General features: G+C 38.9%; 1 protein-coding gene across 2 annotated transcripts in view; it reads left to right on the top strand.

Moving 5' to 3' along the window:
• LOC131104411 (leucine-rich repeat transmembrane neuronal protein 4) overlaps positions 1–13,239 on the top strand; it is an 87,573-nt gene extending 74,334 nt beyond the window's left edge. The window contains exon 3 of one of the 2 annotated variants that reach the window (XR_009119778.1): positions 6,155–6,291. Coding sequence is in view for 1 of the 2 variants with exons in the window: in XM_058051557.1 (XP_057907540.1) it covers positions 6,155–6,469 (315 nt within the window). In the remaining variant the exon portion in view is untranslated. Of the gene's footprint in view, positions 1–6,154 lie in introns of both variants that reach the window. The other variant, XM_058051557.1, reaches the window with a different exon arrangement.
• The last annotated feature ends 668 nt before the right edge of the window (positions 13,240–13,907 follow it).

The raw sequence follows: 13,907 nt of genomic DNA, 5'->3' as shown, positions 1-13,907 counted from the left end.
CCTTTTTTACAACACAGTAGACCGACACACAGAAAACAAACACACATTACAAATGCAGCTGGGAAAATCTCCTCATGGGAAAACAAAGTGAAAACAAAGTGATGGTGTTCAGCTCAAATCCTCAGTCACATACAGTATGTGCACACTTTGCAAAAAAAAAAAAAAAAAAAACACCTAACATCTGTGCTGACTACAGCCAGTGTGTGTGTGAGAGAGAGAGAGCAGCTTTGCATTTTTAATGTAACAACAGACAGTGTGAAGAGGCATGCAGTGTCTCAACCCCGCAAGTTGCATTTTTTAAGTAGACCTGAACATGTTGGAAAAGTAATCAATCGCCGGTACTGGGGGACAATGTCTCCCAAAAATAACTTGTGTGTCTATATGATATTATATTTATGTCTTATGTCTCATTTTCTTGCATGTATATTCAGTTATATGAGTGTAAAGGTGACTATAGGGGTGCTATTTCAAGTCTAGAAGGCTCTAATGATAAAAAAAAACATATTTCAAAGGTTGTAAGCAGGTTTTCTATGCTGTACAGTAACTATGAAAATATTTCTCACACTTATTACAGTTGGGTTTGGAACCAATTAACTTTGACAAACGGGGGATGACCATACCGTAAAATGGTACTGTTCCTCTTTGGCATGCATCACATGAACACCGCGTTATCGCTTGAGTTCCAATTACAAAAAGGTGTTTCATTATACCGCAATTAGCGTGAATGAAATTAATTATTCAACCCTATTCAGTGTCCTATTCACGGCAATACAGGCTAGATGATCATCATCAAATTTGCATAATTCGCCATGATGCATAAATACTTGTCCTATGAATTTATTTGTGGCTAGCTGCCATATTTAAATGACTATATGGAAAATGCTGCTATTTTAAGTAGCATTTTGGTACAGTTAATTATAATAATATATCCTAGGTCAAAACATAATTGTCTGAATATGCAAATGTACTATGTTGTTTAATCTACAGATTATTCTGTTCTGGAATCAGTGTTCACACTGTTTTTTGTTTGTTTTTTGTTTTGTTTTTGTTTTTTTGTTAACAGAGGCAGATGTGTTACATATTGTCTTTAAATGGTACAGATACAGTATGACTGTATTACAGTATACACTGAAATTGTAAATATAAAAGTGTGGTTAATTTAAGGCAGCAGTGACAAAGACATGATTTGTATGCTCCTTCTGATTGTGTCACAAAATATGGTGAAATGTTGCTCCAGACGCCATTTGGAGGTCGTTTGCCTGTGGCACAGTTGTGCTACTCACATTGCTTCTCGTGAATGTGTGACTGTAAGAAATATAACTAGATCTGTGAGGCACTAGAAATTTCAGCACACTTTTTTTATTCATATCTGTGTGAGTGAACCAGCAACCACATTACAAGAGTGAATTTCCCTGATGCAATTTGGCTAAGTGTTTGTGTGATGGTGATCTTTCAGACAAGTTGATGCACACACAAAAGAGACGACAATAATTTGGCTGCCTGATGCTTCTTGGAGCAACTGTTTCAAAGCTCTGGGACTGAAGGTCACCTAAGTGACTCAAGTGCATTCAGGCATACAGCGACAGGATCCAGGAAGAGGCGGGGTGCCAGTCATTGTTAGCCGGATCTCAGATACTGGTGGCAGACATCCAAAAGAACCAAGAATGCATCCAGCAGTGCAGCATGTGCGGCACAGTTATTGTTTTGTCGCTTTATGTAAATGTATTCCAACAGAAAGCAACTGCAGTGCAGCAAGCAGTAAGATACAGTACCAAATAATTCTCTCATACATATTGCACACACTTTTTTTTCTTGCGTTACTGCAATACTATGCACAATACTTAAACTTTTACCTTTTTAAACATGCCACCCGCTGAGTTGTCTGACTCAGAAATTATACATCCAATCTAAATATAATAGCATTTCCATTCACGATGAGAATAAATCCTGCTTTTTTACTTAACTGAAATGGAGTGTTTCAGTTCTATTCAATTATACTACAATAGCTATTCATCACCTGACCAGCCTATTATTTTTAGTAGCATGCCAAGTTGTCCCTACACTGTATTGTATTGAACATCCAAAGTTGAAAATAATATATTCTTTGTGTTTTATTAATTGTATTCCTTCTATTATAGTGAGCAACCAGATGTTTTCACAAGTTTCGTTTATGATTTTTTGCCATCACTGGTACCCGTTTGTAGTTTGTGTGTCATCTGCCCCAGGAGACAGAAATGTATTTTTTTCTTCAAACCACAGTATGACTTGCTAGCACCAACATGATTCAAGCATGAATAAAGACTCCCACAGCTCCCTGCCAACCGTGACAAAATTATGAGTATGGTCCCCCTGCCTAACGTACATGCTACAATGTAAATTTGTCTTCCATTGAGTTGTGACCTTTCAAGTGAAACTGAATTGACTAACAAACATTATTTGCTTTAAGTTATGATCAAGCAACAGCGACATTTATGGTTTTATTAGTATTGAATTTATTTTTTATGTATGCCTACATATTGATAATCTGCACATGATGTGTTTTTAAACTGAAACTCTACTCTCACTTTTGCACATTGTTCAATAACCCTTTGCTTGTTCATACCAAAACCTTGCTTTGAAACATCTAACCAGATGTTCTCCATTTACACATTAAACTGAATGACATGCCAGTGAATATCAATCATACGTTACACCATACTGCTGCACTGAAAAATAGATTTGTTTTTTTGTAGGCCATCATTTTTTACTTTAAGTGTCCTCCCAGAGAAGTGGTAGTCACACAAATTCTGCACGAGAGCAGATTAATGCCCTGGCACTTTGATAAGATCCACCGAGACGCTTTGGAGTTAATATCAGTTAATTAATTCAATGCACTGGGCAGGGAGCCGTGAGCGGAGCTGAGGTGGGCCGCGGTGTGTGTGTGTGTGACAGCAGCCAAGGTGGTTGTGTGGTGGCCAAGGCCGGGTTGGTGAAGGGTTTAACTGAGAGGGAAATGATGGGAGTAATCCACTGAGTGCCTATAATGTAATGAGTCAGTCGCACTTAATGGAGACCATTTGAGGAAGGAGGAGGTTCAGGAAGGAAGAAAGGTGGTGGTTATGGAGGTGCCTGCTTGACAGCAAGGCTGGATGGGGGGGGAGAAAGGGAATAGGTCTGCTATCCATCTTAACACTGGACCAGACATGTAAACTCAGTGGCTGTTTTATAAGAATATATGACTGCAGCGTTGCACAACTGCTGAATTATTGTGCTGCACGACTCGATATAATCGTGTTACTCTGTAGCTTTAGGCTTTAAATAACCTGAAAAAAAACAAACAGACTTGGCATTGTCGATGCTTTCTGAAAGGCTTTAGCAAAGATCCATGGTTCAGTGTAATTCCTTAACTACCTGTTAGCTTAGACTGTTTTCATTTGACTTTTAGATTTGTGCACAAACCTCTTCAGCCCAGATGCATTTGCATGTCACATGTTCTGCTTGCTTAGATTATTTTCAGCCCTAATCAGCATACATAAAGTGATTTTTTTTTTTTTTTTCAGTTGTAGTTTCGTGCTTTGACTTGCATCCGGGGGTAACAAAACACTGTCCATAGATGTGTCACGGTGCACTCTTCGGATGAGTCCGCCTATGTGGTTTATGGGGACCACACCTTTAGGGATACAGCATCTCCAAAAGCCAAGTCAAACATTCTTTAAATGGGGCTTGGTGGGGCCACCCACTTTTAAGGTGAAAGCCCACAAAAGCGTATTCGTTTAACATTCCGAAATATGCAGTGTGCTTAAATGCCTCATGAACACGGGGTGCATAGTACTTTCCATGTGGAACAAAAGAGACCGATACAAAGTTGTTCTATGAACAAATAAACCACACATAAGAGGATTAAAGGATCCCCTGGCTGGACTCTGTCTATAGTGTCCCAACTCTAAAAGAACCACTATTCATTATTCACAGAGACTCAGTCACTTGTTTGTTAGGCGCATTGTTTAGCCATATGATAACCGAGACGGTGTACAAACAATAAGACATTATTGGTGATCATTTTTGTTGAAAACACTAGCATACAAAAACTGAGGTACGGCTATAGTTGCATTTGAGTATAGTAACCTTTACGGCACTTTTCATAAAGCTACTTGGATTTTTTGCAATTTTTGCATTTCTAATGTGCGGCAAGTACAGCTATAAGTTCCATTCATTCTCATCTGCCGCCCTTATCCTTTTCTGTGTGTTTGCATGGGCTGATTCTGGTATACTCCCACAGTCCAATCCAATATGTCAAATATGTTGTGCAATTGTTTTAATACTATATCCTGATAAGAACAAAGGCAAATGATTTGTCGCCAGCCCTTTGCCGATGCTGAGTTGAGGCTCGTAAATTCTGTTGAGAATTTTTGTGACACATCTGGTGATCCTGCTGTTGTACTGAGTTGTGCACTTGCACATATCTGAGGATTTGTAGCTCTGCCAAGCATTGCTGTGTGCTTAATTCAGGTCAGCTGCCATCTTCTGTCAATATTGTCACTTTAAGATATTTTTAGGACAGCGTTAAAAGAATAATCGCCCTCGATTGAATTTTAAAAAGTCTCATGTGTTTGTTGGCACGATGTGAAATTTGGGGAGGGAGGGGGCCACAGAATTAACACATGGCCAGATGTGACATGTGCTGCTGGCTGTAACACAAGTGGCATGACACAAGAAGGAAAGTAAAGGCTTATTTACTACAGCATGTGTATGAAAGGTCGTCTGTACATTGATTTGTGCTGAAAAAACAATCCACAAGTGTCAATCACAAATCCTTTATAGGCAGGGCAGTATGATTTTTTTATATAGAATACATAACATTTGGAGGCAAATGCCTCCGGGCACATTTTGGATGTTTTGGGTTTTTTTTTCTGTCAATGGAGGCGCAGGTGGTCACCATGTGAGGATGATAATGGAGGGCGAGGGATGAGCTGCCAATTGGGCTGAAGGATGGAGGCACAAATGCATATTAAAGTGCTGTGCAAAATGTTGTCAACATTGGGGGAAAATGGCAAACTGATAGTAGGCAATGTGGGTCTTTGAAGAAATGTCTTTCTGTTTGGCTTCACAGTAGATGCCTGGAGCCATTGTATCAAAATTGACTGGTCGTAAGTCTGTCCACCTTGATCAAAGCTAACTGACCAAAGAGAAACATGCTTTGATCTGCTTTCGATAGATAGATACTTTATTCATCTCCAAAATAAATTCACATCCCCAGCAGCTTTGCAAACATGTCATAATGAATATAATTACCTAATCGCTAAAAAACAAGCAAGAAAAATAAGAAAATAGAATAAGAATACATAAATAAAGACATATGGAACAGATCACGTCAAATCAGTCTTCTTTCTTATTCGGCTTTTCCCTTCAGGGGTTGCCACAGCAAATTAACCCCCTCCTTCACTACATCCGTAAACCTCATCTTTGGTCTTCCTCTATTATTTTCATTTCACGCTTTTGACTTCTACTATGGTGTATTGTTGTACACGTTATAGACCCCCACGCTGACTCTAAATGCTGTCATTTCCACACGGCACGCACTATGCAATGAGCATAACCCAAGCTTGAGTCTCATCCAGAGTTTGATGATTATTTGACTTGTTTTTATTTTAACCAAAGCTTTGCATTGTGTTTAACTAAAAATAATCACTTTGGCTACTCACTAATATGATTGTCAATTGGATCTGCGTGGGCAGAGCCTATGAGACTAATTAGATTAAATATAGTGTAATTTCTTACAATAAGACACAGCACAAAAATACCAGGGGGGTAATAATTCAATCTTGAAACTGGTACATTAAATGTATTGTCCCAAAGGCGCCCTTTTGGAACTTTACTGCAGAAACATTTTCACAGCTCAATGAGCTTGTGGGAGAAGTTTAGTTTGTATTGCAAACTTACACAAGCAGCAAATGTCAACTTTAAAGGCCTGTTTGAACATGAATAATTCAATTTGTTATGTCTCCTGGTGTATATGTTTTTGTTTTTTCAAACCTGTTTGGCTAATTTCATTTTTCTCCCTCTCCTCTCTTGTCCCCACTCTCAATCCTCATATTCAATTCCCTCCTTTGCAACTATCACTCTTCCTGTTACCTGTGTCTTTGTCTTTCTCTTTCACCATCCTTTCCTAAAACAGGTTCCCCATCAGATGGGTGCATTGACCTTCTACCGATACGAGCAGCCAATCGTAGACTACTGCCAAGCCCATCAACCCTTGCGGTTAAACATGGGCTACGAAGGACCCCCTCAGGGCCTTGAAGGCCTGGAGGACCTAGGGCCATGTGAGAGGGGTACTATACAGACAGTGGCACTACCAGCTGTGCCCACCGCTACCACCATAGGACCCTCTGTGCCAGGGCCTCGCTCTCCCCCAGCCCTCAGACCACCCACTGAAGCTCCCAGTGGAAGTCTTCCCACTGAGCGCACTGGCACACTTAAATTTGGACGCTAGCAAGCTGGATATGGGCCACCGATAAATCATGACTTGAAAATGATGGGGCAGCTGAGCTGGTTATTCAGTTGGGCCTTCTGTTCGTAACATGAGAGCATGAACAAGAGATCAAAATTTAGAAATTACTGTCAGGATTTTGCAGATTTTGCTGTCTAATCTCAATGCATCATCACTGATCATTTGATGGATTCTTTTCCAGAGGACCTAATAGATCAATAGATAGCCTTGAATAGGTTAAAGAGAAGCTTGTTTTTGAATTTGGTCTTGTCGTAACATTATGAATGTGCACTTGCTCTGCCTCGGCGATGAGAGAAAAGAGCTAGACTCCATGTGAAGGGTGGCGTGTCTGTAACTGTGATTACTATTGTAATTTATGTTCAGCAGTTTTCCTCAGATGCAAATTTTTATCATTATTTCATAAAGATGAGTCGCCACTCTCAAAATGTTTAATTACACTCAGTTTGTCTTTGTTTCCCGTTTGACTTTTTTAATGTGAGTTACAGTCATTAATTACTTTAATGTACATATCAAGCCAAAGAGGGTTTTTTTTTTCTTTTTGATGCAAATGCACATAAGCCGAGGGAATTATTTAAAGTCAAATAACATTTTCAATTCTCAAACCAAATGAGTTTTTGAACAGATTGGCAAAGTAATCCGACAGTTATGAATTGGCATTCGTCACATTGTTATTGTATACATGCTTGTTGAAGAGGAACAACTACAGACGTAGGCATTCTCTGTATTTAAACATTCAAGGGCAGGGATTTGAGAAAGGTACGAGCTAACATGATTGCCACGTATTGTACATATTCTTCAAAAGGTCCGCTTTTACCAACCACTCACTGCCCCATTTGGAATCTTATTTAACTTACACCACAAGCAAAACATTTAGGATGGAACTATCGCTGGCCATGTTGAAGCATCGCGTTGACACAGGATGGACCTGCGGATTAACCCATGGGACTGTACTGGGAAATGCCGCCTATCTTCCAGCGTGGGACTTAATTGTTCTGTGTAAACTTTTGTGAAACATGCCAGGCATTGCTGTTCACTGACTTACAGAGCAGGAAAGACTCAAAGCAAGCATGTTTTGGTTTGTTTTTCTACATGCAAGCGATGATACAAGCTGGAATTATTGGAACTCTTCCTGGTTCAGCTGAAGGAACTGTGACAGGCCAGTATTTTCCCACATGAACAGGTTGTATCATCAAGACAAAAGGGGAAGTATTTATCTTTTGTTTTCTGTTTTTGTCAAGAAACAAAAGATCAATTTTTTCGAGGTGTGCAAAGATGATGTCAAGACTATAGACGTATCAAAAGTCAAAATCAAATAGAACTTATTTATCGTGTAAATAGAAAATCTTTAAAGATGGGGCGGGGGGATATGACTTTCTGCTAATCCATCTTGTGAAGAGAAGAGGAGCCTTATTCATTTTCCAGCTGGGAGGGGGGTCTACGCATTATAAAGTAAAGGTTCATACTGTACTGCTCCTGTTTCAATGATAAATATTTTTCTATTTGCTACCATAACTATTATGTCATCCACACTTTTAACACCACGCCATGTCTTCAATCCAATCATCAACAAAACGACATTGTGGAAGGACGTTTGAAAGCTATTTTTGTGACGTGTGCATAATTTGGCTTCACAGCTTTCAACAGCTGTGTGAAAGGTTATGTCATCCCAATGCATACCTCTTGTTGGAATTTATACCAATATTTATTTCATGTGCCATTATACTGCATCACAGTTAAATGTTTGCACAAACAGCAAATCTTTACGAGGTCTTCACAATTACATGAAAAAAGAAGGGTTCAGCCCCCCACCCCCCTTGGTGTACAGTACATTGCGTAAAAAAAAACAAAAAAAACAGTTGGTCAGCTTAGTACGGTTGCTTCATAGTGCTGGTCGAGTTTCCTTTTGTAAAAGCAGCTGTACCAATATCTTTATAATAGGAGGTCTCTCAATTACTGTCTGCCTTGCTCTATAGCACTCCTGCTAACTCTTTGGCCCCAATTTATGTCTGCCTCTTGTTGACCTGGGTGTACCTGTTTAATGATTTCTCCCTGCATGCTTGGGGCTCTATATCTTGTTAGGGAAAAATCTAACAACTACAGGAGATACTTCCTGTTGGTGAACTAGAGGAAAGTGTCAGCGACTTTAGGGGGACCCGTTTCTGCTGCCGCAACGCCTTTAGTAGAAGTCGCCTGCTTGTCCTTGAGAGTTTTGTTGGGTCATGGTAAAATGCACATCATTATTTCGCCGTCAAACTAGCTGCAACATTTGTCTTTGTTTTGAGCAAAAGGCTGCATTGACAAGACGAAAAGATATTTATAAAAACTGATTTTTCAGTGCATTTTGACCTTTTGTCCACACACAGTGTTTTATGTTCTTTAAAAATGAAGCTTTTAGAAAAACTCGGGTCAGTTTGACACATTCACATGTAGATGGAATAACATTTCAACCTTCTCCTTTTGTGCCATAAAAGATGTGCATGCAACTTTAAAGGTCCACTATTATGCAAAACTGACTTTTAATGACGTTATAACAATGTTTCCCTCCAGCCTGTTTAAGACCACCAAACATGAGAAAAATCTAAATATCTCCCTCACTTGTTTAGTTATTAGCCGTGGAGCTCACATACCTCTGCTAAATCTGCGAAGGCAGCCACAAGGCGATGGCCCCAGAGCCTCATTTGCCGACCCGTGGTTTAATGTCTTCTCCCAATCTTTAATGTTACATTAAATCTGATATATGGCATGTATTCCATTGGACAACCAGAGTTATAGTGTATAAGTAAAAAGTGTGAAAGTGTGCAATAATACCTCTTGGAGTCACACACTGTTGGAGACAGGATTGGTCAAAAACAGCTAATTAGCATTAAAGCTTCAAACATGCAAAACAGTGAGTCCCAGTAGGGCTTAGTAAAACTGCTTTTCTAAATTCCAGCATCAAGGCTCCATTCTGGGCAACACTTTTAATACACTATTGTGGGACCTCAGAGAGTTATTTAAAATGGCCGAAAAATAATATGGGACCTTTAAAGTGCACGGGCCCTGAAAAATACCCATCCATGTTTTCTCTTGGGCTCAATTTCAGGTGCTATTTTTTTTTATTATTATCTGTTATGTTGTGTGTGGACATTGTTTTTAATTTTAATGTTTATCTGAGAATTCCAAGATACAAAATCCCTGTCAGGATTTAGCCTGAGTTGGTATCATGAAGAATTGGCTTATAAGCCAAGGGAAAAGCTTGTGTTGTGTGGGAGGGTACTCACTCATGGAAATATCTCCTGCTAAATCCCAGCAGACTTTTACCAACACCAAAATAACAAAAGAAAATTCACAGACTGGTGTATGCGTGTAGGTTTTTGGTGCACAGATGATGGTTTGTGATTTTACGGATGGAAGCATAGTGCTATTTTGATGCTAAAGGTAGTAATCACAATAAATCACAGGTACAAAATCAGTATATCCAGATAACAATTGTCTTGCTTCAATATCAGATTGCGCCTGGCAGAAATAAAAACAACCTGAGTTTAAATAGTCCAAACCCACCAAGTATTGATAAATTCAGATTTTGCCATGACTGAGAGCAATGGTGATGAGCAAACAAGTGCTGCTTGCTATTATTTTGCTTCGTAGTCCAGTCTCCATTAGGGAGTTGAGTACAAACCGCACACTTAATGATGCATGTTTGAGCTGAAGTTCACGGCTCCTCCACCGTGCCAACAGGTTTTATTTTTTTGTCTCTTTAGCCTTTTGTTTGTTTAGGATTTTATACACAGCCAGCACCACCGCATCTCTTTAACTATTCAAATTTAGGTTCATGTTACAACTGGGAGAACTGTTTTCTGATGTTCCTGTTCTTTTTTCGCTTCTGGTTGGGTGATGAAAGGGTCCGGAGGATTGCAGTGAAAACGCTCGTATTACCGTTCTTTACGCTCCGAGGAAGAGCTAAAGGAAAATCTCAAAGGAGGGAAAGGGAAAGCAGCACAGATGAGCAGGGGAACCAGGGATACAGTATTATACAGTTGGGAGCACACATAGGGTGAGTGCAAGTGCAATTATTCTGTCACAATGAAAGCTTTGTTATGTTCCTGAACATCTCAGGAAGTCTTATCTCAAATGTACAGAAAATGATTCACAAAGAAAAAACCCTCAGATGCATTCAAGAATTCTGTGCCAGTGTACAAAAACACATGAGAAGCTAGAAGCATTCTTAAATTGTCTAAACGAGGGGTGTCCAAAGTGGAATATTGAAAATAAATAGCCAAAACTGTACATGTAATGAGAAATTCCACAATTTCAAAACCAAAAGAAAAACTAAAGCGTTTTGTGAATGCCATTAATTCATTCCAATCACCCAGAAAGCACTCAGTACATTCGGAAGTACCCAGTACGCTTGAACACCTCATCAGCACAGGACACATGGTGCTTATTCGGGAAATAAGGCGATAGAAACAGAGTTGTTTATTGTTCTGTATGCTTTCTGTGAACAAATAACCCAACTTTTTTTCATTAAATTAAAGCATTCCTCTGTCGATATGTCCAAACTGGAGAGGAACCACTGTCCATTCTTCACAATGAGTGAAAAATGAGTCACCTACAAGAACTTTGTTTGGTCACTATTTGGCTATACGATAGCCAAGACCCGAGACACTACTGTACTGATAATAATATGCTTATTATCGCTTTGACATTTGCAAATAGTTTTTTTTTTTCTTCAATTATATAACGACTTAGTCTGGACACCTCTGGTCTAAACTGTTCGTTACATGCACACTCACATGCATAGTAATGCATAACCCCCCCCCACCTGATTAAATACTTCGGAATTTGTCAGCCTCTAACAACAGGAACCATAAAACACAAATGCTATAAATTAGATGCTACCATCCATTAAAATTTGCCTTAAGCAATCTGTGATGGTTCAGTAATTTTTAATCCATTACCTAATTTGAGATTTGAGAAATTCATTACAAACCAAAAGCAGATTTGCAGTGTTTCTAACCCATATACTCATATAGTTCACTGAAGCATTTCTCATAAGAATTAAGTAGGATTCTGTAAAAAAAAAAAACTCTAATTATATAGATAACCTTAGTTTCCCTGAATAATAAATCATTTGCAGCTCACCACAGTCAGCATGCTTCTTTCAAGACGTAACAAGCAATCAGCACACAGTCAAACTAAGGTCAACAATAAGACAGCAGATAAATCAGGAATAATTAAATATCATAAAAAATGGTCGCTGCCTGGGTTTAAAAGCCCCGCAACTGTAACCACTCAGAGTGCATTCATTATTTTAGTCAGGTTGGTCATTATCAAGGCTTGTCAGTGCTGGAGTTGTAATTTGTTTAAAAAAAAATATATGCAAAGACAACCACTTTTTTTTTTTATGCTTACCAGCTGCTGTGTGTCACCAGCAACACAACAGGCTAGCATATGTTACCAACAGTGGTTTCAATGAAGAAACTGGGGCAAAAAATATAGATTTTTTTCACAATTTTAAATAAAAATTCATAAATCTTAGTTGCAAATTTTAATTTGGCCGAAAATCCTAGAGAAGCGATGAACAATTTTCAGTCATTCTGTTGTTAAGATGCAATGATACAGTAGTTGACGATACTAGCTAAAATTTGTCAAATCACTATGATTAGCTGATAGCTATATTAGGCGTACCTTATGTACTCAAAGCAGGAAGAGGACAGGATAAAATGTTTGCAGCGACATACAGCAGCTTTTACTTTGTGTTGTTTTTTTTCACTAAATTCTTGAGGAAAAAGTCATCTTACACTAAAGACAGGGGGGAAAAAAACCTTAACAAAAAGAAAAGCAAAATCCCATCTCATTTGCTAGGTTTCACAATGCTCCTGTCTCTCTGTGCAGACCATGAATGTGAAAAAGGGTTATGATTGAATAATTGTCATGTCAAAGGCCTATAAGAGAGTGCAGGGCTGTGTTAATAATGACATAGCGATCTGTGTGTGTGTGTGTGTGTGTGTATGTGTGTGTGTGCGCCCGTCCACAACCTCACCTCCTCCTCCACCTCCCTTTCGCCAACGTCACTATTACTGATGTTCACGCCGCTTGGTCCTCATTGATTGTTATTGTCCACTGCTGTTTCACGTTAACAGATGCTTTTTAACCTGTGACCTGTATTGTCCCGACTCTGTTTTTCTGCCATTGTTCATGTCAGAGAGCATATAGGATAGCAAGGCGCAATCATTAACCTCTGTCAGGGAAACACACTTTTTCATTTGCCTGACAAAGCCCGTTTACGTCCCTAATTGTACTTAATAAGTGGATGGAAGAAGGGGAGGTTTGGAATTCAATAAGCAACATTTTATCCCTGCAGTTCATATGCTGTGGCAGCAAGAGAGGAAACAGAGGGGGAGCTGACAGAAAGCAATATCAGAATAAATCTTTGTTTCCATGCAGGCCCAAAGCACTACCCCTTTATTTCCCAGCCCCTGACTGTAAATGTGTTGCAAAAACAACTGGATCCCCGCTGTCTCCTTCCCATTCATTTTCTGCAGAGAGCATTGATTTCTGTAGGGTGTAAATATGTGCTGCATTGTTTTCTTTGGTAGTTGGTTTGTTGTAGTTTTTTTTTTTCTCTCTCATTCTTTTAATTGACCTAAAACATTTTTGTGGAGACCTGGTCCAAGCGCAAACATACGGCTCTTCTTTGAGTAAATTATTGTCAGAAAATGTTTTGTAAAGATTTTGATGATGATTAAAAAAAAATAAACATCTAAAGATGGGAGCTGTGGTATTTCATTTAAGTCAATATTGTAGTCAATTTGTTCCACGCTCGAACCAACAGAAAACATTTATTCCATCTGATGTATGCAAAGCCTTAAGTAACTTTGAACACCCTATATACTCTGAGATGGAACAAGGGTTTTATGGGTTGGTACAGGAGTAGTCAACATAGGAACATACAGTGGAACCTCAGTCACCATTTACCTTGGTTAACAGACAAAATTTACACTACAATTTTCCCTCAGTTTGCATGCATTCGCCGGATAGCATATAATATGGCTTCTTGTTGTGTAATTAATACACTGCATGAGTCCAACTGTATTCTTAATGTATACAGAAAATGTCCTTCCTTGTTAGCATCTTATGAGATAGCAAACAAAGTTATTGCATAAAAAATTCTAAATGTGTATAAATTACAAATGAATTTTCAAGGATATTTAAGGAGTACTGCTCCCAAAGACACAATCCAGATGCCATCTTATTTCTGTAATTATTAGAATTTATAGTGTTTCTCATCGTCTTTATCAAAAATGGTTTCTTTGGTTTTGTTGTGGGTTACGGTATTAAGGTGTGAAACACTAATGAACTCAAGACACAACTTATGGCAAAACAGGAAGGTGGCGGTGGTTGATCTTGTTGCCACATCGTCGTCGTCAATAAAGTACCA

Source organism: Doryrhamphus excisus, chromosome 2 (assembly GCF_030265055.1).
Source record: "Doryrhamphus excisus isolate RoL2022-K1 chromosome 2, RoL_Dexc_1.0, whole genome shotgun sequence".
NCBI classification, from domain to species: Eukaryota; Metazoa; Chordata; class Actinopteri; order Syngnathiformes; family Syngnathidae; genus Doryrhamphus; species Doryrhamphus excisus.
Note: the sequence above shows the minus strand (reverse complement) of the source record. Positions and strands in the feature narration are given on the sequence as shown.